The sequence below is a fragment of the Sycon ciliatum genome, chromosome 1 (assembly GCF_964019385.1).
Source record: "Sycon ciliatum chromosome 1, ocSycCili1.1, whole genome shotgun sequence".
NCBI classification, from domain to species: domain Eukaryota; kingdom Metazoa; phylum Porifera; class Calcarea; order Leucosolenida; family Sycettidae; genus Sycon; species Sycon ciliatum.
Window position 1 is genome coordinate 86,623,794 of NC_088643.1, and position 26,365 is coordinate 86,650,158.

Here is a 26,365-nt window from a genome sequence, read left to right on the forward strand (position 1 = left end):
TTCCGCATTTCGCAAATCATTCGAATCGATCGAATGAATGAAGGGGAAGCAGGGAAAGGACTGTTCACTGCTAGCTGATTTAGTTTTAGTTCTTGCGACCTTCACGTTCATTGCAGAATCCGTTTCGAGAGTTAGACAAGATGGCGGTGAACGAGGAAGCTGTGCAGAACCTGGTGGACAATTTGAAAGAAAGGCTGGAGACCATAGAATCGTACATCGCGAAAAATACAACACAGGTACATGTACTTGTGTGTCATGGTATTTGTGCATTCAATTACAGCCACGAGTGCATGATTCTTTGAAAATATATTTCCAGACTCAGTTGGTTACAAGATCAAATCAATAATCTCGATAAGTAGAATAGTGAAGTACGCAAAAGCCAGAATCATACAAAAGTCTACTGGATGTACCCTGTACGTTATCAGTGGAGGTAAGGGCCCAACCACTTCTGCGCAAAGTTTCTAGCAAACACAGGGGTATGCTCACCCCCATCAATGCCGGGCCATTAACATTTTCACAGCTTGCAATAGAGTCAGTCGGACTGACTTTTCCACATACACAGCAATGCCGCCTCCCGCGAAGTGCCGGTGCAGCTCCAAAAGCAGTGAGAGGTGAGTAGATTAGACTCACCGTGCCCACTGTTGTCAGAACGCGTTCACATTTGGTATGGGGAAAGCATCCCAAGCGTTGTCCATGGTTGACTAGATAGCCAAGTACATGTACGGTATTTTCCGGAGTACAGGTACAGGTATATAACGAGTCCAGTTAGTACATAAACCCCGTTAGTACATAAACCCCGTTAGTACATAAACCCCGTTAGTACATAAACCCCGTTAGTACATAAACCCCGTTAGTACATAAACCCCGTTAGTACATAAACCCCGTTAGTACATAAACCCCGTTAGTACATAAACCCCGTTAGTACATAAACCCCGTTAGTACATAAACCCCGTTAGTACATAAACCCCGTTAGTACATAAACCCCGTTAGTACATAAACCCCGTTAGTAAATAGAAATCTGAAATCCCCTGGCGAAACGTGGTCTATACAGCTGTTTACAGGTCCGGTTACAACATAATCTGTTAGTACATAAAATTCGTTATAACGACCCTTTGCCCAGGTCCCTGGAGTGCCAAACCCTCAGTATAAGATAATATTGACCATGCAGGACCAAGGCCAAAACACGTGGGATAAAGCAGAAAGACGAAACGTATTATATCTATGTATTCGTGAATATGGACGATCATTTGCATCCAAGGAAGAGTTATGTTGGAGATTTTCAATTATCTTATAACGAGTTGAAGCATCGATAATTTATGTTGTATTGAGGGTAGCCCCGGTAAGTACGAAGTAGTGCCTATTTCACCTTTAGCTGCAAGTCCTGCTACAAGATAAGTCTCGTTATAAGATAACTTTTTCGATGGCCCAGAGATTATCTACTAACGAGGGAGGACCTGTATAAGCCGCACCCCCCCCCCCCCCCCTAGTCATAGCCCAAATTTGCTAGCAATTCTTGAAACAAAATATCGGATGCGCAAGTTGCCGGCAAGTTTTTGAGCAAAATATCAAATTTTGGTGGGCTTTTCGGAAAATCCAAGTCTTCTTAGGGATTTTCCCAACACAAACAGCCACCAAGGTTGAAAACGAGCACAAAAGCTGTACAAAACAGTCTCATGTCCACATTTTTGTAGAAAGTTGAGCAGCAGCAGCAGCAGGAGCTCAATCAAAATGCTGTCATCATCAGCGACAGTTTTCGTTGACTTTTCCTTGAGACTCATTTATCTTGAGCAAAACGAAAGCAAAATATCGACAGAGAAAGGAAATGCCAAGCAGATTATCGAAAATTTGGGGGCACGATTGTGGCAAAATATTGATGTGGGCAGAGCAAATTTGGGCCATTTTTTGCCACGAAATATAGACATCTACCCTATTTTAGGAATGGGTTTGCTCCCACACTGGAGCTCGCGCTATTCCGCCGACTTGACTTGACACTTGACTGACTCACGGCTGCCATCCAGAGCACACGAGAAGTCCATCGAACCTTCGACTTGGCAAACCTGCAAGAAAGCACCACTCCCTCCTCAATACACAGTGGTGCTCTTCAGGCACAATCTTCCTCAGCCTACTCAAGCTCAACTGATGAGGGGTGAATTCCCCGAAACACTGTGTATTGAGCAGGGAGTGGTGCTTTCTTGCAGGTTTGCCGAGTCGAAAGTTCGATGGACTTCTCGTGTGCTCTGGATGGCAGTCGTGCGTCAGTCAAGTGTCAAGTCAAGTCGGCGGAATAGCGCGAGCTCCAGTATGGGAGCAAACCCATTCCTAAAAAACTCATCGCCGAAGTCGCAACCACTATATCTACCCTATTTATCACCTTTAATTTGATCATCGTAGTATAAGCCGCAACCCCCTTTGTTTGGGTGAGTTTTCAGTGTTCAAAGTGCGGCTTATACTCCGGAAAATACGGTACACACTTATAACATGAGAATATTAGCATGGGTCCAAATCGCTTTAGAGGGACAATCCAGGCAAAGATTGAACAGGGCTCCTTTGGTGGCTAGTATCATACTGAGCACAACTCTAAAGGAATCTTGCTCTGCATCTTGACTAGCTTTTTTTTAGTCAGGAGACGTTATCCGCATCTCAGAGCCTCGGTCTCCTACTTCCATTGCCTTGTGGCTGTGCGTATGCGCATCCATGAAACATTTCACGTCGTACATTTTCGTCACGTGCATATCGGTATATAGGTAAAATCCTGATAATTCGAACCCCGTATTGCCGGGGAAGCGCTTCTAATTATGCGGACATTCTAATTATCCAAACAGGTTCCCACGACACGATATGTTGACCGAGTGCTCATGCTGTCACACCACGTTGCAATAATGCTCTATAGACACAGATTCTCTGTGCTCTGAATTTACCAGTACAATCTGCTTGTGCACACTGAATTGTCTGGTATAACCAAGACTACATCACAGGTATGTACTCTTGGTATAATGTACAGTGAACTTCGAGTTATGCCTTGCTAAACTTCCAATTATCAGCACAAATCCCACATCTTTTCTAATTCGTGGGACTTCTAATAAGGCATGCATGCACTTGCCCATTTTGAGATTTGAATTATCAAACACTGTTATGTGGGAATTGTATTGGGCTGAAATCGGTTCTAGAAGAAAGTTCTAATCAAGCGGTATATTTGAGTTATCAGGATACCATCGGTAGTGCATGGAATCTCAGAACCTCTGTGCCATTGAAAACCTTCCTGTTTCATGGACATTATTTTAACGAGGCGGTCACCTACAAGAGGAATCCAGCTTTTGTTAAGCTGCATATCCTGCATAGAGTGTTGGCACATCTACCATGCCAGACATACCATACTCGTGCGATTACTATTAGTGCCCCTGGGGTACTATTTTTTCAATGTCCATCACATATGGGGCACTATTCAAGAGAGGGCACTATTTTTTTAATGCTGGTACATTTACTTCATCCGCATAAAACCAAAGAAAGCGAAGAAAAACAGAGCCTAACGTTTACTGTAAACTATCACAACTCAACAGAAAGGGCAACAAGAACTGCGATTTTGATCCTAAAACCACCAGTTCAATGACATGGACAAGAACATTACCAAAAGAGCACATGCGCTTGGTTACATGCCTGGGGGGGGGGGGGAGGCACTATTCAAGAGAGGGCTTTATTTTCTCACTGGCTCTTAGAGACTGGTGCACTATTCAAGAGAGGGCTCTAATCGCGCGAGGACGGTATGCAATACCGATCCAATGGCAATAACATGTACGTTTGCCATCCATGCCATGATAACCCAATTAAGTTTAATATCAACCAATACGAGAGAGCTTGGAAGCTCAGAGCCCTACGCTATGCTTTTTTGCCAAGCTCATCACCGTGTACCACCTTGATGACCCAGGCAAAAAAATCATAGGGATGTTATAAATTTTTCATTTCTCCAATTTTTTTAAGACGTAATCTGGGATTCGAACCCGCACTATCGCCCTGCATGCATTCCCCCGACACACTTTGCATACATACTCATTCTTCCAAGTTGCTTCACGTTATAATCTTGCATTTGAAAACCCTATTGGAATTTTGTGGCCAGCTGTCTTTGATGGTACGGCACGGGACAGGTACGGGATAGCGCCAGGCATCTTTTCCATTTGCCATTCTTCGGCAACAGCTCTGGCCTTCATCTCTGGTGCGGGTGTAATCCAGTGACTTCGTACATGCGTTATAATAGACCAATCCCTTTGTCTGGGTTCGTGAAAAGGGCCACGCGTGCAAGTCAGCTCGTGTGAAGTGCATGGTTTTGTATTTAGTTGGTATGTGGCAGCTTATGGGACAGAGAGACTTTTGCTCCCCGAGCTTGTGTATGTAAATAGTGTTTTACGTCCACCATGACGGCTACAATGCCCAACCATACCACAACGAACTGATCGGCTACATCATTGTACAGTTGTCCCTCTCTAATCCGGCTCATTTTGCAACGGCATTTTCTGCTGGATAAACAAGGGTGCTGGATTATCAAATCCTGCCCTCCAACCCGGCCCACCTGTTAACATACGTGTTTGTGTCGTACGTCAAAACGTAGGGATTTTCTTTGTCAATCCAAGTACTTTGTGTAATACATGTCTTTAACATACACTTGGGAATATCCTATGCACTGGAATAGGATATTCCCAAGTGTATGTTACATGTGTTGTGTATGTTGCAATGCTCCCTGACCGTATGCGATGTACAACTGCTGGATTAGAAAATCGATTTATGTACAGTTTGAGTGATTTGTTGCAGAAAATCGCTGCTGGAGGCGGAATTCAAGTGCCGGATTAAAGCGTAGAAAATGAACTGAAAAAATCCGTTTTGCCAGAAAGTGTGCTGGTTTGCAAGGGTGCTGGATAAACAAGTGCCGGATTAGAGAGGGACGACTGTATTGCAAAAAGTTTCCATCTGTTCGAATAACATGCATGATGAGCTAGGCAAAAGAGCATAGCGTAGGGCTCTGAGCGAAAGAAATAAACCTTCTCTTTGCATTTGAGGGTAATACGACACCGTCTACCACCTTGATGACCCAGGCAAAAAAAGCATAGGGATGTTATAAATTTTTCATTTCTCCTATATATTTTCTAGGGCTGAAACGATCATTCAATAACTCCTAACGATCAACCAATATCATTAACGATCGATATATTGGTTTTATCGATTCTTGTCGGCTCAATCGAACACCAGTTTATAAAGAAATTCTATGATGCCTTTGCTACGCTAGAAATTTGTGGCACCGCACCTGTTGACATCTGTAGATATCTGGCTGGTTTTATCAGCATGAACTACTCAACTAGAGAATTTCATATTGTTTCTTGAGCAAAGAATCTTGTCATCACCCTCTGGCAACTACTCTCATCTCCAACTTCTCCCACAAATAAACCGAAGAGACTTCTTCTCTCCCAATCTCTTTCAAAGCCACAAATCAATTTAACTGCGCTTGACAGTACATGATTGCACTCGTATTCCACTATCGGATGGAGTGCAAGGGCTAGAATACTGTCACTGATATGCATGCATAAAAAATCGTTAGTATTCGTTTTGAACACTAACGATTATCGATCGCACTCTTAACGATCGATATGCGAGTTATCGGTATAATTGTTTCAGCCCTAATATTTTCAAGACATAACCTAGGATTCGAACCCGCACTATCGCCCTGCATGCATTCCCCCGATACACTTCGCATACATACTCATTCTTCCAAGTTGCTTCACGTTATGATCTTGCATTTGAAAGCCCTATTTGAATATTGTGGCCAGCTGTCTTTGATGGTACAGTACGGGACAGGTACGGGATACCGCCAGGCATGCCGACGGCACAAACACACAAATACACAAAGACACACGGAATTAAAGCTGTGTGGACCCTGGCTAGCGCCAGACGTTACTGAAGTAACGTCTTTTGCATAGCTACGGGAATAATTATTAATCCAAGTATCCATTCAGCCCCAGACGCTCACACTCAGATGCTCACCTTGACGAGATTTGAAGAAGGCAAGTGGGCAGGAAACTAACCAATTAGCAGCAGTGGAATAAAGTAACCAATCAGAATATAGACAGATGTCAAGATTTGACCAATGAGCAATGAGCAAAAACCGTCAGCTGCCACTCCCGATATAACACATCGTAACAAACTTTTTTTATTTTCTCTTTCTTTTGTTTGTGCTTAGGCTACCTGGGCTGAGCCATGTAAACTGACAATGGAAAAGTGCCTTTCTCGCCTTTCTCAGCTCCTTCCGGCAGGTGAAGGTATGTTATCAACTTACTTATTTTCATGATTGTTTGTTATCCGTCTGTACATACATGTATGTGCTAGTGTCAAGTACAAGTAGTGTTTTAAATGTGACTGTGATGGACAAAGAGGAACAACAGTCCAGCAGCCAGGCGCCGTAAATATTCACTCCCGTTCCCACTTTGAGCGCACAACAAATTGACACCTAAAACCTGACCATGACACCTAGTACTCCCTATAAATCACATTATTTCCTTTGGAAAATCAGGATGCAAGGGCATAAAATACGGAAGAAATTGTTTCACATCCGCAACCATAGCAACGGCATAGTAGCTGCATAGTAACTGTTACATTGGAGGCAATTTAGTATGTTTTGTTATTGGAAAATCATCTATACCACCGGGTTCGCACAAAATGCCTTTCAAACATACAGAAAGGTGCAGTGCACATAGAACAGGGGGAAGAAACCATTCTTCTGCATACATGTACCGGTATGTAGAACTGGACGAACGTCCATGTTCCTACTCTGAGCAATGAGAGCCATCCAGCTAAAGAGAACGCAGTCCGCGCGAAGGACATCCACTTTTGTGCTCCTGGATTGAGAAGACTTCCTCATGGTGAAGGAAGGCAGCTTCATTTTCTTGATAGGACCATGAAACTTCTTCGTCTGACTTTGAAAGCGCTCCTGGAGAAATTCGTGGAAAGCTGTTTCTCCGTGATGTTTAGCTTCAAGGAGATCTTCTGCGGTCGCTTTGGAGCAGACACAACCAGACGAAACACAGACGAGATCAGATGGCTTCTCGGATGGTTCTTTGAAGGGGTGCAATAAGTCGCTGATGGCGTCAAGGGCACGACTGACATCCGCTTCATCACGAGCCATTCTGGTGGCCTGACATTCCTTGTGATACGATGCTGCTTCCTCTGCTGCTTCGTCGAGTCTGCACATCGACAGACAGTAGTCGGCCATCTTCGCACGCTCGTGTGATATGAATCATGTGATACACCATCGGTGGGTGGCTGACGCACTGCGGCTTATGCCAATGATACCGCCGTCGTCTTGGAGGATCTGTTGATAGACTGCTCTATCGCCATGTCTGCAGCCACCTTTGCGAATGCATTGCTGGACCGTTGCACCGAAAAGCCACCAGACTGCAGGAATTCTGATGCTTCTGGATGCGTGGATGGCAGCTTCATCATCTGCAGCCAGTAGAGGCTCAGGTATCTGGCATCGTTGTGCCTATCGTATGCGAAACACCACGGTATTATCTCCAGTAGGCATGACAGATGAAGTGGCCAGTTGGCGACGCTGCTGGAGCGGATCAAGCTCTGAAGAAGCAAAATAAGCTCAATATAGCTACAGCAGAAGTTGAACATCACTGAGGTTTTCTGCTGCTGCTTGCAGTAACTTTTATTCCATGTAGCTGGAGTAGAGAGCAGAAAGCGTGTCGCTTTGCAGGATGCGGGATACATTGTCCCCATTGATGCAGCCTTGAAGCTCGATGAACGCATCCTTCAAGCTGTTGGACTCCTGTACCGATTCAAGCGACTGGGCATAGGCTTGCCACCGCAAACGCTCAAGAGCCTCAGCAACGAGCTTGTGCATGCGAACACCGCGGTTGTAATGCCTACCCTCCTGAGCAGCACTGGCATTAGCAGAACCTCCGACCTGTGACTCCACGACGATATCAGAAGGCCGGCATCGCGGAGTCTTTGACCAATAATGGACGGAAGCGTTGACGCAATATGGAACGCTCCCGTTCTCAGGACAACACTTCGAAACTCAACCTCTCTCTGCAGAACAATGTCCACTGCTTTCGCATAGATAGCTTGGTCGAAGACCACGGTGGTGAATAGGAGGTGTGCCTGCTTTGCCATCTCTACCAATCGCGTCAGGACAGCATACACTGTTGCCATTTTCGTTGGAGAGGAGTTGATGACTGGACAGTATGTGATTGTGGCAGGCAGAGGTCCACTGGCTTTGCTGGAAAGAGCATTGAAGGCTGTCCAGTCAGGAATTTGCTGGTCCTTCGTGATTGCATTGGCAGAGTAGGCATTCTGTGAGCACAGGAACAGGTCTCCATCGAGGGAGGAACGAGCCAGTGTCCAAATGAAGTCCAAGTGTCTGGGCTCTGCTGCAACAATTGGATTCGGCACAAGGTCTGACTCACTGTATGGGATTGATCGCGGATTACTCCTTCCCGCTCAGGAGAATTCATGAGAGCGGAAGAGATGGAATGGACGTTGTCCTGCTGCGCTTTACGGAGAGAACCGAGGGTGCATCTGATTGCGTTGACTGCGGGAGCGCATTGGGTTGCATGACAATACCATGTGTGCAATGCGTTGTCTCCATTCCGCTCAGAGTTTCCTCTTTAAGATCGTTATTATCCCAGACGAAGAAGAACGGTTGCTCCTTGTTGATGCTGGGAGGAGGAGCGGACGGGTGGGATTGCTCCCTCGCGATGTGTTCTGCCATTGCCGTCTCTGCTTCCAGGTCCTGGCAGTATGACATGCGGTGGCCAAGGCGGTTCAGGATGTCGATCGTCCTCCTGCTCATGTGGTGTAGAGCCATGGCCAACATAGTATGCTTTACTATGCGATGGCCAGTCGCAGAGAAAACTATGTCCTGTGCCACAGAAGCCGTGCGGCGCTCCATGTCCACACTCAGACCGTCCAGCACTTGATCGTGTCTACAACAATTATTATTTCTGGCATTCAATTTTAACTGCATTTCCCGGTGCCTTGTCATTTCCATGTGTTCCACCCGTGGTTGATTGGTCTCGGATCCTGCGGATGTCGCAAACTACGCACGCGCATACTCTGCACTATGCCCTTTGACACCAATATCTCATTATGGGGAAATCCCGCCAAAGGGTGCCGCCGAGAGTCGTAGAATAACTACCCGCCGCAGTGCGCTTGAGGTGAAAGAAGCAATGGCCGAGTTGGACGAAAAAAAGTCTGTTTTACAAGTCGATGCATTCACTTTTGAAGGCGACGGACAGCGCAGTCGATGCCTGGGAAGCCTTCTCTTCAACTTGGCATCGTCCAAAAGTTGTGCGGAAGAAGTCGGAACGAAAGTCAATTTCTAGAGGTATTTTCCGGGCCTGGTTGCTGGACTAGAAAACATGATGCCAATGTGGTGGAAAGTGATGGACAATGATGAAAAAAAATACTTGGGGACTATTATAGTGAACTTCCAAAGTGAGAAATGAACTCCTGTAGCAAGGCAGGTAACTGCTAGTTCGTTCGCTCTTCTACATAGGTACATACAATAAAGCCGTTATGAAAAAATGTCAATTCAGCTGGTCCTGTTGATCGTTATTCTTACATCAAGTGTTACCTCACCGCTTGTTTAAATAGTTCAGTTTTTTTGTTTTTGTTTTTTTGGTTCTCTTTTCACAATACCATGCCAGGTAAACCCCTTGCTATCGATCAAATGGAGAAGATATCTCGCTGCTGTGGGTAAGAGGTCAGCTGTTCTGTCTTGGTTGTGTTTGGCCATGATGCCGGTGACAGTGGTAGAACCAGATCTGGCATGTGTGTGTTGCGCTTGCGTTTGTCTTCATGAGCCACTTGTAGTTGTGTTTTCTCCTGGGTGTTCATACTGTTGTGCACGTGTGTGTGTGTGTGTGTGTGTGTGTGTGTGTGTGTGTGTGTGTGTGTGTGCGCGTGTGCGTGTGTGCGTGTGCGTGCATGTGTGTGTGTGTGTGTGTGTGTGTGTGTGTGTGTGTGTGTGTGTGTGTGTGTGTGTGTGTGTGTGTGTGCATGCATGCGCGCTTGCGCGTGCGCTTACCTGCCATGTGTGTATTCTTTGCTAGGCTCCGCTTTGATTGTGACGGTGGGAGTGGTGGTATGCAGTCTTGCTACATAAGCTGCGATAACTTCTTCTTGGAAGTGGAAATGACAGCAGAGAACCTAGTCAGTGAGGTGAAGCTTGGCCATGGCAAAGAGCCACGGGCGCATCCTCTCCTTCGACAACTGCTGATGACTGGTAGATATGCTACGTTCATGCGTCATCTGCGTGGTCTTGTTGCAATCTACGACCTCCCTGGTCCCAAAGAAGACCGTTTGAGCATGTATGCAGCACTGTGTGCAGTGGAGGAGGATTTGCTAGCAGTCAGTAATACTAGAAAGTAAGTTTTGGCAATACAGTAAAACCTGTAACTAACGACCACCCCTTGGTGCCCGGAAAAGTGGTCTTTAGTGGCAGGTGGTCTTTAGTTAGAGGTTTGCACCGCGTGACCATATATGGATCCCATTATATGATATGTATGTCAAAATGCAGATAATACAATCCCCCACCACTTGCGCACTGACATTCTTCTTTTTAAAGATCATACAACACTTGGAGAGAGAGAAAATCAAGTTTTATTGCAGACATTAAATTCAGCTCCTACTTCTGAAGCCAGGAGTCAAGAGTTCCCTGTTGAAGCTTCGCTTTGCGCTGGTGTGTAGATCTACCAGTACTCGATCTACATGTACGTGATACGGCGATGTTGCGAGTTTTCGCACCTTCACTGTAGACTATAGTATCCGCCATCGTATCCTGGCCTGTGTTCCGTACACATGGTACAGGTGAGTACATAATACCGTAGCATGCTAGCTAGCCAGCACAGACTGTCAGTATGACCTGGTGACTGAGCTGTGTGATTGCACTTCGACAGAGAGCCGCTCAGTCTTGGTTGGTGGTTGTGTTTATTTGAATTCGCAAACGAACGGACTGAACATGTCCAATGACAAGGAAGCGAATGAAGTCCAAGTAACCCAGAAATGGGGACACAGATGAAAAGAAAATATGGGAACAGAAGGCTCTCAGCAAAGGAAGAAGAGAAGAGAAGGAAAGAAAAAGAATAAAGGAGAAAAGGAAGTCTTAGTTTCTCCTTCGAGTAGTAACATCGATCAAAGAGCGCTTTGGATGCGCTCTCCAAGACGTTTCCTATCATGTTTGTTCTTGACAGCACTTGAAATTATGACAGGTGTAGTGCAGTCCACACTGATTCCACAGTCAAAATGAGACTGCGTTCATTTGTCCAGCTGTAGTATCGAAACAGTCCTCTCAGGACCATGGAAAATCATCAACATTTCGAGAAGGAGCTTCGAGCAATGTTTGATTTCCTACATCGCGGTCGCTAGTTACGGGTCAAAATTCGACATTGGGACAAGAAAAGGCGGTCGCTGGTCGCGTTCAGCAGGTAGTCGCTAGTCACAGTGCATTTTGAATGTGAGACCGTCCGTGCCTGACGAAGTGGTCGGTAGTAGCAGGCCGGTCGCTAGTCACGGTGGTCGTTAGTTACAGGTTTTACTGTAGTACCAGGCTGGTCGCTAGTCAAGGTGGTCGTTAGTCAAGGTTTTACTGTATGTGTAGAATGCAACCACATGTTACTAGCAAAGGCATGATTCTATCTGTGGGACTTGGGCAAATTGAAAAATACCATGCCAAGGGTTCTACCTGGCAATGCAGGACTTTATATAAGGCAACGAGCCATACATTTCATGGTTCATGTGCGAGTCAGTCAGACTGACTTTTCCGCATCTGTAGAAACAACACCACCCTCGAGAATGCATAGATGCAGCTCCTAAAGGCATGGGAGATGAGTTGATCAGACCCACCACCGAAGTGGCGGAAGACTGATAATGTAAAAGCCATATATACACAAAGTGCTTATTCTAACGAGTTAAACGAGGAGAAATCTGTCGTTAACATAGAAATCGTTATACAGAAATCGATACATATACTGTCCTATTGAGCGTTGAGAACGAGTGAGAATCTTTACCTTTGGTACATGTAAACCAGTCAATTTTAGGAAATCGTTATAATGCGCCTCGTTAGAATAATGGCTTTTACAGTACTCTGATTTCTGAAATTTTCGGTGCTCAATATTTTCGGTATGAGGGCAAAAGGCCAGGTTAGGCGAACAGAAAATTTAGGTACAGAGAAGCAGTTCCCTATTGGATTATGTGTGTTAGTGCTTGTTCGGTGTATTGAAAATTTAGGTATGAAACAGATGCACCGAAAGTACCGAAAATAAAGTACACCGAAAATTTGTGAAATTACAGTAATCTTTTTTTCTGCATCCAGGGAATATTTTAGAATTTTCTTTGTTCTTGTGTTTGAGCCCACTGCTGAATGTAACTGATGGACACGGTATACCGGTATGTGTGTGTTTGCATGTGGACCGTTGCTTTCTCTCACTCCAGGGTTGAAGGCGATCTTCCGCATGTGATAATGGAGCACCCGTTGGGTTTAGTACAGCGACGTGAATGTGGTATGGTATGCTGTGCGCTGGTGATGTGTTCGGTTTTTAAAGAGGATCGTCTACAACAGAGTTTATGGACTGCCAACAAATTCTGACTGCAGTTTTTGAAGCGAAAAGTATGGCCTAGGTTTCAGAAAAGAAAAAACACTTCAAAGTAGCAAGTACATGACGATTGTACATGCAGTCTTGCTTAATATAATCCAACATACATGCCACCATCTAGTGAATTAATCACCACTCTTATCATAGGAATTGGCCCGTGGTTGCATTGCTGCACAGTACTACGCCCTCACTTACTCATGTGGTCGGGTTTCATTATAGACAATTGTGACAGGCATGTCCTTGTGTATGTGTTGTTTCTGCTGCTGCTGCTGCTGCTGCTGCTGCTGCTGCTGCTGCTGCTGCTGCTGCTGCTGCTGCTGCTGCTGCTGCTGCTGCTGCTGCTGCTGCTGCTGCTGCTGCTGCTGCTGCTGCTGCTGCTGCTGCTGCTGCTGCCAACTTGGTGTTGTTCTTGTTCTTTTTCAAATCTTTATTCTCACGTTGCTCTTGTTGTTGTTGTTGTTGTTGTTGTTGTTGTTGTTGTTGTTGTTGTTGTTGTTGTTGTTGTCCCTACACAATATAGCAACTGTCATTCAGAGATCAGTTAGTGCTACAGTATGATGATCTGGTCGTTCTTGGTTTTCTTTTTTCTTTTTCAGGAAAGCTGATGTCAACTACGTTCTTCATCTCGCCTGAGAATGCTTTGGATCTGAAGTCTGACATAGCAGCAGGTTAGTCAAAGAGCATTAGGAGTTATGTCTGGACACTTTCAGGCTGTGGAAGTCGACATGAAGTGGATAATGTACGTGTCTATAGTGTGCAGGCGGCTCTAGTTAATCTTTCATGTACATGTTTTAGTGGAGAGTTGCAGCATCTGTTAAGTAGGTAGATGACACGAGACAATGGTGCCTGAAACGATGTGTTTTTCAACCCCGGACAAGGCGGATATTCTCAGTAGAGGTTCTACCTGATCTGTGATCTGCACAGTAGAGGTTCCACCTGATCTGTGGCCTGCACAGTAGAACTAGCTGTTGTGATCTGTGGTCTATGCAGCTCGTGATCGTGCCCTTGATCTGCGGAGTCCAACGCAGGCCAGCGATGCCAACTTGTTTGGGTGTGTGCCCATGCATGTGTGAGTGTGTGTGTGCGTGTGTGTCTGTGTGTGTGCGTGCGCGTACGGGCGCGCTTGTGTGTGTGCTGTGTGCGCGTGTGTTGTCTTCGATTTGCAGAGCGGCATGGGGTGTGTGGTCATGTTGGGATAGCTACAACGCTTGGCAGTCATTCATTGCCGTCTCGACCTGTGCATCGTGTGGAAGAAGGCAGGTAGGCTTGGTTTGGCAACGTATGGAGTTTAGGTCAGCAGTACTCCAGCCTGTATATGACAAACCTGCCAGTTTTTTTTAGTGTAGCACTATGTGTGTTTCAGTGCTGTAACTATCCACATGTAGGATCGTGTAGTGCTGTGTGCTTTCAGTGCTGTACTATCTACATGTAGGATCGTGTAGTGCTGTGTGCTTTCAGTGCTGTACTATCTACATACTGTAAAAGCCATATATATATAACGGCCTCTGCTGAGATGACGACTACACCATAGCTCAGTGGTTAGAGCATCGCTGGCTACAAGCGAGGGTCCCTGGTTCGAGTCCTGGTGGTGACAGTCAATTTTTTCTTCAGACTTTTCCCGTTTGTCTCTTTCCCTCAAACCAGTTAATATATATATATATATATATATATAGTTTGTGTGTGAAGTGTGTGGGTTACAGTGAGGGCTGCGTCCCACCCGCCTGTGTGGATTCATAGGAAGTGTGAGTTACGAAGTCTGAAGAAAACGTTGAACGGTCTCTGCTTGGATGACGACTACACCATAGCTCAGTGGTTAGAGCATCGCTGGCTACAAGCGAGGGTCCCTGGTTCGAGTCCTGGTGGTGACAGTCAATTTTTTCTTCAGACTTTTCCCGTTTGTCTCTTTCCCTCAAACCAGTTAATATATATATATATATATATAGTTTGTGTGTGAAGTGTGTGGGTTACAGTGAGGGCTGCGTCCCACCCGCCTGTGTGGATTCATAGGAAGTGTGAGTTACGAAGTCTGAAGAAAACGTTGAACGGTCTCTGCTTGGATGACGACTACACCATAGCTCAGTGGTTAGAGCATCGCTGGCTACAAGCGAGGGTCCCTGGTTCGAGTCCTGGTGGTGACAGTCAATTTTTTCTTCAGACTTTTCCCGTTTGTCTCTTTCCCTCAAACCAGTTAATATATATATATATATATATACTCAATCTGCGGACAGCATGCTGTTTCGTTCTTTTTGAACTCATCAGCGCAGCACAGAGGAAATGAGGCCGAACCTGATAGCAATGGAAATAAAAATTTCCAATCAGGCCCGAACGTTATATATATATATATATAACGAAGTGCTAACTCTAACGAGTTAACGAGGAGAAGTCTGTCGTTAAAATAGAAATTGTTATACAGAAATCGATACATATACTGTCCTATTGAGCGTTGAGAATAAGTGAAAATCGTTACCTTTGGTACACGTAAACTAGTCAATTTCGGGAAATCGTTATATATTCGCCTCGTTAGAATAATGGCTGGTTTACAGTAGTACATGTAGGACATGGTACTGGTGTTCACACCCTGCTCTGCTCCGCCGTTTTTCCGACTATTTTACTGGTGTTATGGAAGGCTAGATTGCTCCGATGAGCTTTAGCAGTTTCATTAGGGCAGCGAGTTGCACCATATGCACAGTGTGTGTGGGCGCGTATGTGTGTGTGTGTGCGTGCGCGCGTGCGTACGTGTGACTCAGAGCATGTTCAGCAGTCTGCCAATGGAATCCTGTTTTGCATGCAGTATATTGTGTTCGTTTGTGTCTTTCAGACTTGGCCTGAGTACTTTCAGCTTGTGTGTGTTTTTACCTGACTATGATGAAACATGCTGTTCTTTTCCTGACAGTTCCAACGTCACATTCGTTCCGCTTGATTCAAGCAACACTTTGAACGTCCCATGCACGTTTATGTTCCATCTTAGCAAAAGCGTCGCTGCACCTTCGTCAGTCACCCATTCAATCCTAGAAATGACGGATATGAAAGGTATGGGAGTTATTCCTTTCCATATCCGTATGTGCCAGTACCCCTTTCTCTAGATGCCTCGCTGATTATTTCGCTCACTTCCTTGCTGTTTCTCTCTCCCTGTCCCTGTGACTGTCTGTCTCTCTGTCTCTGTATCTGTCTCTCTGTCTCTCCTTCTCTCTCACCACTAGCGTTTTTGCTTGGATAATAAATAAAGTCAAGTACCGGTATCCTTCGATACTAGTACATGTATACAAAGCCATGATTTCCGCTACTCAATGTGCTAGTGGCTGATGTTTGCTATATATGTCATTGTTATCTTCCCAGATTCGGTTCTGACACCATCCGGTACTTTACACAATGTTCTATTCAACGAGGTAAGATCAGCTTGCACCTGCACAGATGCACTGTGTGTGCTGTTACGCTTGTACCGCGTGTGCTTTGTGTGCTGTTACGCTTGTACCGCGTGTGCTTTGTGTGCTTTGTGTGCTGTTACGCTTGTACCGCGTGTGCTTTGTGCCAGTCACCTACTTGTTACTGTGTGTGAGGCAACTACTGAAATTGTCCCTCTCGGTCCTGTGCCTGTCCCGCTCCTAAACTCAACACTGTTTAAAAAATTCATTTGTGTGTGCGGACATGTGTGTGTGTGTGTGTGCGTGCGTGCGTGCGTGCGTGCGTGCGTGTGTGTGTGCCGGGGTGGTGAAGGCAGTGGGGATGGTGGAGTATGAGCGTGATGTTCTGTCGAGTTACTTTGTTAGCGTGACTTGAATTTGAACTTTGTGCTTGGAACTTTCTCTGTTTGGCTGTTGCATTCCGGAGCATTACAAAGCCAAATTGAAGCAAATTCCCTATTTTTGTTTCTAACCCGCAGGTGTTCAAGGGCTCTGCTGCTGGCCAGATCAAGCCGAAGGACAGCACGCATCGGCATGATGTTGTGAGTGTAACTAAGACCGTACTCTTGTTTCCCTATCCGCTTGCTTTCTTTTTGCGTGTGCTGGCTGGGTTTGTGTTTTGTGAGCTTTTAAGTAAGTGGCTTTCAGGGTGGGGAAAGAAAGAAAGTTGAAGAAAGTTAGTTGCTTCAATGTGAGGGCTCAGTGTACTCCTCGAGTGCGCCGAATGGCAGTCGTGAGTTAATCAAGCGCCTATTTGTTTGACAGGAAGCATGAGCTCCACGTTGGCAGCAACTAACTTCCCCAATTCTCACCGCCGTTGTCGCTGTTTCTAAGCCCGACAAGAATATGTAAACACCGAGGTGTATGCTCCGCACTCGAATACTTTGAAGTCAACCTCGCTTACCAGGCTCATCCTATCCGTGGATTGTGCAGCCTACTCACTTTTAGGGGGCGTTCGAATTGTCTTCATCAACTTTTCGAACAAATTTTTTAAAGAGATTAGTTGATGTGTCCCAATAGAACGGTTTCTATCATTTTTAGAGTTTTTCAGTGGAATTGTCATGGCGACAATGACATCCGATCAGATCGACCATCTCGATGCAGCTATTCCAAACTCTTCGGAACTAATCCACCTCTCCCATCGGATGAGGTTGTGGAGTTTCGAGGAGTTTCGTTTTTCGGTTACTCAGTAACCTACAGATACAACAGCTTCACTGAGATGATCAATCAGGTATACCACAGAGCCTGGCATAGAGCAACACTACATGAGCCACAGACCTCCTGCTGTTGTTTATGTGGTGGTGGTGGTGCTGGTGCTGCTTACATGCATGATTATGTGATTGCAGTGTTAACTGGTGCTAGCCTCTGCATTCTTTGTCTGTGCGTGGAACTGGTTCTAGCCTCTGCATTCTTTGTCTGTGCATTGAACTGGTGCTAGCCTCTGCACTCTTTGTCTGTGCGTGGAACTGGTTCTAGCCTCTGCATGCTATGTCTGTGCGTGGAACTGGTGCTAGCCTTTGCAATCTATGTCTGTGCGTGGAACTGGTGCTAGCCTTTGCAATCTATGTCTGTGCGTGGAACTGGTGCTAGCCTTTGCATTCTTTGTCTGTGCGTGGAACTGGTGCTAGCCTTTGCATTCTAATGTCTGTGCGTGCAGGCTGTGCCCAGTGGTGTGTTTGCTTTCTTCGTTCGGCCTCTCAAGAAAGACTCTGGCGCAGAGGAAACTGCCGTGGAGCTGCAGGACATCAACTTCACACACCCTAAACAACTCCTTCGCGTTATACAGGTTAATACTGATGGTGTCTGAGTGCACGTGAAATGTACAATGTCAGCTGTGTGCTATAACAATTGCTTGGTTGTTTTGCCTGAGTTACATACTGTGGAGTGTGGTCATATTAGACAGAGGATGTTGGATTTGGGATGTTGTCTGAAGATTCATGTAGCGTGAAACTCAGAATTACAATGTACGGCTCAAATGCTGTTGTCCCCCATTGCTGTCCAGAGAATGTTGGGTATTGGAGATAGTTCTGTTCCCATCAAAGGTTCTTCGGTGCCTGTGTGTTTGTGTCTTTGTGCTTGCGCTCACGTATGTGTGTGTATGTGCTTGTGTTTGTGTGTGTGTGTGTGCATGCTTGCGTGCGTGTGTGTGTGTGTGTGTGTGTGTGTTTGCGCGTGCACGCGCGTGTGTGTGTGTGTGTGTTTGTGTGTGTGTCCCATATGGTGCAGTGGTATGTGCAGTCGATTTCCAATCGAGAGGTTGCGGGTTCAATTCCCGACGATTATGGTCGCACACGTCTTTCTTCTCTCTCTCATTCTCCTAGCTCTTCTTTCATTCTCCTGGGTGATTACCAACAGCCAGTGTATGCCGGAGTATGTGGTGTGGCGTGTGTGTGTGTAAAACATAAATGAAAAAAATGAAAAATGAAAAATAGGGATTCACTGGCCAGAAAAAGCCACTTCAATTAGCTGTGTGGTGGATACCAGGCTAAAAATTAGTGGCGGTCAATTCATCAGCCTTGCAAGCTGTTGAATGGTGTAATCCCAGCACAAGTTGCTATGTCTAACATAGCTGTTCGCTATCATCGCTTCCGCGATGGGCATGTCTGAGGTGTGTGTGTGTGTTTGCGTGTGTGTGTCTGTCTGTGTCTGTCTGTAGGTATTACGACAGCAACTGGCCTATAACAGCCTAATCCAGAGCTGCTTTGCCTCTTCGCCAGGTAAGACCACTCCACGTGTCAGGGACACTGCAATAATCTTCAATTCAGACGCATTGTACTAGTATTGTGTTACTTGAGTCTGCGTAATGGCTTCTTTCACATCATCCCTGCACAGTGTAAAGCTGCTCAAGGTTTTGAATGATAACCTGTTCTATTGCGCTTGGCATCCTTGCTGCCAGGTGGGGAATCATCGACTCATTGCTGAGTATGAGTGCGTGGCCTTTGCTGTATGTGTGTGTGTTGTGGTCTTTACGTTGCTGTACGTTTGTGTGTGTGTGTGTGTGTGTATGTGTGTGTATGTGTGTGTATGCATGTGTGTGTGTGTGTGTGTGTACGTGTGTGTGTGCGTGCATGCATGCGGGCTTGCGTGCATACGTGTTTGTTATACCGTACTTAGTATCCCAGCAGTACTCTACGATTCAGATCATTGACGTGGAAGGCGATGGCATTTCTGTGATCCGTATCACTCTCGAACATCCGCTTTCCCGTAACCTAGCTTGCAGTGAGTTTCCATTTCTCTTGTTTTGTGGAGTATTAAAATGCACACCATCATAATTATTATGTGCATGGTGTGTGTGTGCGTGCGTGTGTATGTGCATATGTGTGTGACTGTGTGTATGTATGCATGTGTATGACTGTGTATCTGTGTCTGTATATGTGTGCACGTGTGTGTGTGTGTGTGTGTGTGTGTGTGTGTGTGTGTGTGTGTGTGTGTGTGCGTGTGCGTGTGCGTGCGTGTGTTTACACCTTGTGAGGGTAGCTGTGCTCTGTCGGTGTGCAAATTACTCGCTGTACCCACTTCAGCTATGAACAGAATGCAGAAGCTCTGGTGACCTTATTCATGTACTACAGTGCATTTCAAAACTATAGACGCGTAGGTTTTTTGAAATATTTCAAATTTGGCTGGAACTTTTTGAGAATAGTTTTCGGAATATTGCTCAGGATCGCTCCACAATTACTCTCATATAGTTTCTAAAGGATTGGATAACAGACGCCCAATTTGGAAAAATTTATGCACAAAGTGATCACAGATTTTATGTGGTATAGATGCTGGCATAACGGTTTTTGCCTAGGTACGCGTCTATAGTTTTGAAATGGACTGTAGTACATGTACATTGTTCATGCACTGAGTCTGTAATGACAGTTACCTGAATCAGTGAATGGCATGGTGTTTTGAATGAGTACTACACACACTCTCTGGTGGATATCGCTGTAACGTTACAGCGTGCCTCGTCAGGAAATAGTACAGTCATCAGTAGGCCACTGGCCAGACAATAGCAACATTTAATAGGCCACTGTTAGTGAACTCTACCACTGCATAACATCGCACATAGCCACTATAGCGCAGCCCATTCCTATTGTCAGACCCTCCAGACAGCGGTTTCGCTCCAACTGACCTCATCAGTGAAGGCATCGGGCAATTCTTTGCCTGATTCTGAATAAGAGAAGAGAAGTTTGTCATGATTGGTTCATAAGGTTGTGTACAGTGACACTTCCACTTGGTGTTTGTATTGTTTGTTCTGTCATCACTGCAGTTCTATTGCAGATTGCACCAGGTGGTGTAGCTAGTGCCGAGCTGCATCTTGTTGAAGGAGATAGTAGACCCTGCTGCAATGCAGTCATCACAAAGATTGTAGCCAGGTATGTCATGGAGTGTCGTTTTGTCACTTTTGTGTGCATCCGTGTGTTTGTTGTGTATGTACGTGTGTATGTGCGGAGCAAGGGTGGATTTGCCCGACACAAGTGCTCGCCAGCAACATCATCAGCAGAGGCATCTTCTGACACACTTGAGTTACCAGTTACGAACAATATGTCCTGCGAACGCTGCAGCTTCCACTGCGCCCGCTGTAACCGCTGTGTGCTATCTCGCCAAGGCATGAAGCGTCACAAGTGCAGCCATGGCTCGGCCAGAGCAACCAACACAGACCGTAGCTCCTTCTGCATCGTTTGCAATTGCGGTCGACGTTTCAGTAGACCACAGGACGTATCCCGTCGTCGCCCCTACTGTTCCGAATCTGCTCACCCCCCCCCTGGGGTCCGCATAGCCAGAATATGGCAGCGCGTCCAAGGTCCTGTGTGTGTGTGTGTGTGTGTGTGTGTGTGTGTGTGTGTGTGTGTGTGTGTGTGTGTGTGTGTGTGTGTGTGTGTGTGTGTGTGTGTGTGTGTGTGTGTGTGTGTGTGTGTGTGTGTGTGTGTGTGTGTGTGTGTGTGTGTGTGTGTGTGTGTGTGTGTGTGTGTGTGTGTGACAGTTGTTTGTTGTGTGTGTCTGATTCTTTTAGTTCTGTGGGTGTGTAATGTGCTCCCATTGGTTTCTCTCACTAGCTGATAAGAATACAGGACATGTACTTGTACATGCTGCACTACCATGCGGTACATGCGACTTACTGTTCACCCAGATATGATCGAGTCTATTCCAAACTGATTTAGGCTAAATTAGGCTCAAAGCTAATTTAGCTAGATATGGACATGCTTGTACAGATATCGATGCATAGACCACCCTTTTCAGGTGACCTACGGATATTTCCCCTAGTTTGAGGGGATTATGGCTCATAATCCCCTCAAACGAGGGGATCTCATATCCACAGGAAATCCTCTGGATCTCCTCTGGATCTCCTCTGGATCCCCCTTGGACCCAGTCCTTCTACCAGCATAACCAAGAGAGCTAGCTCACTTGGCTGCTGTTTGTATATGCAAGAATGGGCCTTCCAGATAAGGTCTAACAAGGAGAAGTGGCTATAGTTGTCAAAAGAAAAGCATATTGGTGAAACAAAATTAAGGAAGTGGCAATCTTTCTATCACCAACAAACAAAGCATCTTAATTTGCAACATACTACATGAACCGGGTGTGCCGAACACCGGTAACCATGGAGACAGACCACACTCATAGATACTTATAAAACGCCACAAAATGTGTGTATGAAGAGACAGTGTGCTCAATTCAAGAATGGCAACCATGACGGGAGCAAAGACGGAACATGTGAAAAGCACCACAAACATGTTTGAATAAATAGACAAAATGCTCAATTCAAATACTAGTTGGCGGAATAGAATGTTAACCATGACGGGAGCAAAGGCGGAACATGTGAAAAGCACCACAAAATGTTTGAATAAAAATTAAATAAATGCGGAACATGTGAAAGCACCAATGTTCGAATAAATAGAGAAAATGCTCAATTCAAATAGGCGGAATAGAATTATAACCATGATGGGAGCAAAGGCGGAACATGTGAAAAGCACCACAAAATGTTTGAATAAAAAATAAATAAATGCTCAATTCAAGTAGGCGGAATAGAGTGGCATTCATGAGGATATGTTACTTCATGTTGATGATTATGGTAGCTCCTTGCTGTGCATAGATGTTGCCGATGCTTGCAAGAGAAGACCTCTTTGCATCCGCCCCCAGTGGCTCAACAGGCTCACTAGTTGCACCTTCAGCAGGCTTGGACACTCCTGAGTGCGCCGCTGATGCAGGGTTGAGCTGTGCCTTCTCTTCGGCTTCCGGTTCTGACTTCTTCGTGTCAGGAGTGCTCTCCTTACAACCATTGAGCACATCAGATGCACGCATCTCGCTTTTATGCGACGTCGTCTTGTAGGCTCGGACGGACTCGCTTCGGTGACCTGTGTGCTCTTTAATCAGCTGCTCGTCCATGCCCTCGTCGTAGAGGACGGTGGCACACGTTCGTCGTAGAGGACGGTGGCACACGTTCGGCGGAGAGAGTGATTGGTGTAGTAGCCCTTCAGGCCAGCACGGGCACACATGTCCGACACCATGGTGCGCAAGGTATTCTTCCCAACTGGTTGTACTGAAAACCATTTCTCCTCGGTTGGTTTTCTTAGCGGCTTGAGATAAAACTCATTGCTATCTGGACGCTTGTCCGTGTAGGTTTTGAAGAGTGAGACAATGCACCGCTCGGGGCACTGCGGATTATTGAAGGCTTTGACCGTTTTGGGGGTCAGTTTCCGGGTCTTGAGACCACCCTGGTAACTCTTCGAAACTTCCTCCGTGTACAGAAGGTACGGGCGCTCCCCGTCCTTCTCCACCAGCTTGATCTGGCTGGTGGAACCAAAGCGCAACGCACGGTGCTCTTCTCCGCTGCGCAGTGCAAAATTCTTGCCAACAAGATAAAACATTGTGTCCACAAGCTGCTTTGGGTTTCTTCCGCCCAACACACCCGACTTCCAAAGAACATCTTCATCTTTAGGCCATGTTGCCAGGGCCTGCTTCGTCTTTGGTTGGCCAAATCTTGCAGATTGCTTTATGAGGCCATCCATTACGTCCTGGAACGACTTGAATTCCCAGGAGCAAAAGAAGCTGCAGTCAGGCCGCTTTGTCCTGACAGCTCTCTGCAGCTCAACCGTTATCTCGTGATTGGTTTTGGCACAGTACTCCTGGCCGCCACCGTCACGGACTTCGAGGACAAACCTTTGCAGGAGCCACACCAGCTCAATGTCGTCTAACTCCACAATTGGACGAGCGGCTGCATTTTTCATTTTTTCGTTTGGATACTGTGCTGAATCCCTTGATGATCTCCACTTGTCCCAAACGGCCCAGGCCATTTTTTCTGGTGTTCTTGGGCACACTTGACTTTGCCATGGCGCTAACCTGTTCGTCCGAAACCAGGGCAAATCGAGTACTGGCGTTATCATTCGTGGAACTGGAAGACTCATCCGGGACACTATTATGATTATTATCGTCCTTTGCTCCATCAGCATCATCAGCAGCAGCAATATCAGCATTATCATCAGCATCAGGGACAAGCGAACAACAAAGCTCATCAAACTCTTCATCTTCCACATCTTGAACTAGCGAGCAGCAAAGCTCGTCAAATTCATTACTTGTAGTATCTGTGTCGCAGTTTTTCTCCGGAGCATCCGGAACAAGTGAGCAGCAAAGCTCATCATACTCCTCATCAGACACTTCCCATGAAACCAGATCTTCGTCCATGTCAAACAAGCTTAGCTACTCGTCGTTCTAGAACACAAACAGCACGTTACCTACACCTATTCTAGCTACTGTGACCACGCAAGTTATCGCACTGTAAACACTACTAAAATACTATTGTTACAGGCTGTCGAATGCACAGCCAGAGCAACAAAAGACAGTGGGGAGACGACGATCACAAGGAGACAGAAACAACAACTTGACCAGCATGAAATGACATAGAAAAAACAACATGGTAGTACCGGTCTTTGTACAAGTCAAGCAGCACACAAAACAGCACACAAAACGTGTACCACATTGATCCCCTGAAAAGGGTGGTCTATACAGGATATTGCACAGTGTCCGCGAGGATTATTTTTCATAATCCCCGCGGCGGATTTGAAAAATAATCCCCTCAGAACCGTGCAATATCCTATACATACTCTGGCCAAAAAATAGGTTTGTGAAGGTTCACTCCAACATTTGGAGGTACAAATCTCGATACTATGTAATCGAATTGAAAGAACATGCCACTCTGGATTGTCAAAAGCAATCCTGAAAATCAGACTCGGGTGGAGAGCCAAGGATTAATTTATAAGAAGAAAAGAGGACCAACGAGCTACAATAGAAATAACAACAGGAGGGGAAGTTCACAGCTGAGACTTTCGGCTCGTGCTTGTCTTGGTTGCGCTCACCGTCCCCTCCTTATGTTATTTCTATAACTTGGAACCTTCCAAGTTGGAAGGCTGTTGGAGTGCTAGAGCTGTTAGCCAGCTAGGTGTAGAACGTCAGTACCGTTGGTCAGTGCCGTGCAATGTTATCGCATGAGCTTATTGTAAAGTAACTGGTGCTGTTAGTGGATATTATAGCGAATCTTGTAGCTCGTTGGTCCTCTTTTCTTCTTATGAATCAATCCTGAAAAGTTCAGCCTTTCACTTTTGTATGGTTCAAAAGCAATTCCATACGCTTCCAAGCAGGACTTTACTTGGTATCCTCTGTTTCTCAATCATGGTCTTAGACCACCCTACTATGCCTGCCTGCCTGCTGCATGGATGCAGCGCATGGAATTTTCGGTCTTTGACCACTTGGTGGCGGGTCTGACCTACTCACCTCCCACCGCTTTAAATCCTTGAGGATGGTGGTGTTTCTACGGATGCGGAAAACACACAGTCTGCCTGGTCTGACGCAAACAGTGAAGTTAATTAATTTCCTGTCATTGTCGTCTTCTTTGTTGTTGCACCCACTGCAGCTGTATGTCCATACCGGCGTTAGTGCACTCCGTACGCAAGAGGTGCTCCGCACAATAACTTAGCTAGAGACCTTGTGGAGGCATCGACGCACCCAGACCTGCCCCGTACACTTGGGTAGTAGCAACAAACTGTGCCAGCGGCGGCGAGAATATCACCTGGAGGCATCTTGGCTTGGTACCGCTTTATTGGCGTATTGAATCATTCCGCTTACCATGTGTATGTCGCTGTACGTGGTACCTGCGCTGAACATGTTTGTTTGATTTGTTTCTTCTAAAGCAGCAGTACATGTACCCCACTACACGGCAGGCAGTGTGACTGGTGTCGCTGGCACTAGTGATATGTTTCACATTAGTTTCCTAACCGTATTTTTTTAGTCTTTAATCTTTTGTACAGAAAGGAGCCTGAAGAGATCATTATGCATGGTGGTGAATGTCCAGCCGAGTTGTTTTGCTTGCTCGTAAGTAATTAGTTAGTTGTCTGCCTCTTTTCATAGGGAATGCAGGCCTCCCTAAAAACATGATGATTGTACGAAACACACATGATTCAGGCTTTGCATATGAAAAGCTTCCAGACTTTTGAACTTTGCCTTGATTTTCTTGTATATTTCCTATCCGTTTTCGGTTGCAACAAGTATGTATATTTTATTTTCTCAACTTACTTGATATTTCAATATGTTCTTAGCTGTGAGCCTGGTCTGCCCATGGCTTTCATCTTGTTTTCAGCCTTACTTGTTTGCCTTTGTGCAGGCTGTATTTTATCAAGAAAGTTAGTGTTCGACGAGCTTTGTCACAGTGCACTGTAGGTATGTAATCCTGATGGCAGAGTGTGTGTGTGTGTGTGTGTGTGTGTGTGTGTGTGTGTGTGTGTGTGTGTGTGGGTGTGGGTGTGGGTGTGGGTGTGGGTGTGTGTGTGTGGGTGGGTGGGTGGGTGTGGGTGGGTGTGTGTGTGTTTATGGTGGTGACAGTATGAGCGATGAGAGCCAGGTCCTGTACACTAAACGGCCTGGCCTGGATCATGGAGGAGTACTCATCTGGACATCCAGAACTGTTACGTGGTCGCAGCTAACTGGAAATGATGTGTCCACAGCAGGGAGTAATTCTGTTTTGTTTTGTTTTTACTCCATGGTGCGCAGAGCTAGAGTCAGGGGGTAGTCTGGATCAGTGCATGCATGGAGGATCTAGCTAGGAGAGTGACATAGCCACCTACTACCAGTATACGGGCATGGTCCTTGACAGCCGCTGCATGATGCAAGCTGGTCCGTTTGAAACTGACGACAGGGCAGGGGACTGTGCAGTGACCAGTGGTGACAGTTCACGGTCGCCGTTGACCATGATTGACGTCGTCTTGGCTCCGCGGTGAGTGGAACAGTAAACCATCTACGGGCAACAGTTGTCTGTCGACAGCTCACCTCGCTCAACTCATATTCGATCCAATCCTG

General features: G+C 46.0%; 1 protein-coding gene across 2 annotated transcripts; it reads left to right on the top strand.

The window, feature by feature from the left end:
- The first annotated feature begins 25 nt into the window (after positions 1–25).
- On the top strand, positions 26–25,716 carry LOC135806114 (mediator of RNA polymerase II transcription subunit 1-like). Of its 2 annotated transcripts, none has more exons than XM_065320262.1 (15): positions 26–236; positions 6,221–6,299; positions 9,693–9,741; positions 10,098–10,412; positions 12,478–12,545; positions 13,235–13,306; positions 13,805–13,898; positions 15,532–15,668; positions 15,975–16,024; positions 16,519–16,581; positions 17,697–17,825; positions 18,696–18,756; positions 19,154–19,258; positions 20,292–20,397; positions 24,927–25,716. In XM_065320262.1, the coding sequence occupies exons 1-15, from the start codon at positions 141–143 to the stop codon at positions 24,982–24,984; spliced, it is 1,482 nt and encodes a 493-aa protein (XP_065176334.1). In that variant the 5' UTR covers positions 26–140; the 3' UTR covers positions 24,985–25,716. The 2 variants fall into 2 exon arrangements, with proteins under 2 accessions (XP_065176334.1, XP_065176335.1); XM_065320263.1 differs by lacking the exon at positions 26–236 and adding an exon at positions 278–611.
- The last annotated feature ends 649 nt before the right edge of the window (positions 25,717–26,365 follow it).

What these genes read in the sequence shown, in the direction of transcription:
- LOC135806114 (XM_065320262.1), top strand. Translation starts at nt 141, where the DNA reads ATGGCGGTGAACGAGGAAGCTGTGCAGAACCTGGTGGACAATTTGAAA. An exon ending in AGTACAGCGACGTGAATGTG is followed by an intron (nt 12,546 to 13,234) that starts GTATGGTATGCT and finishes TTTCTTTTTCAG; the next exon opens with GAAAGCTGATGTCAACTACG. An exon ending in GAAGTCTGACATAGCAGCAG is followed by an intron (nt 13,307 to 13,804) that starts GTTAGTCAAAGA and finishes TTCGATTTGCAG; the next exon opens with AGCGGCATGGGGTGTGTGGT.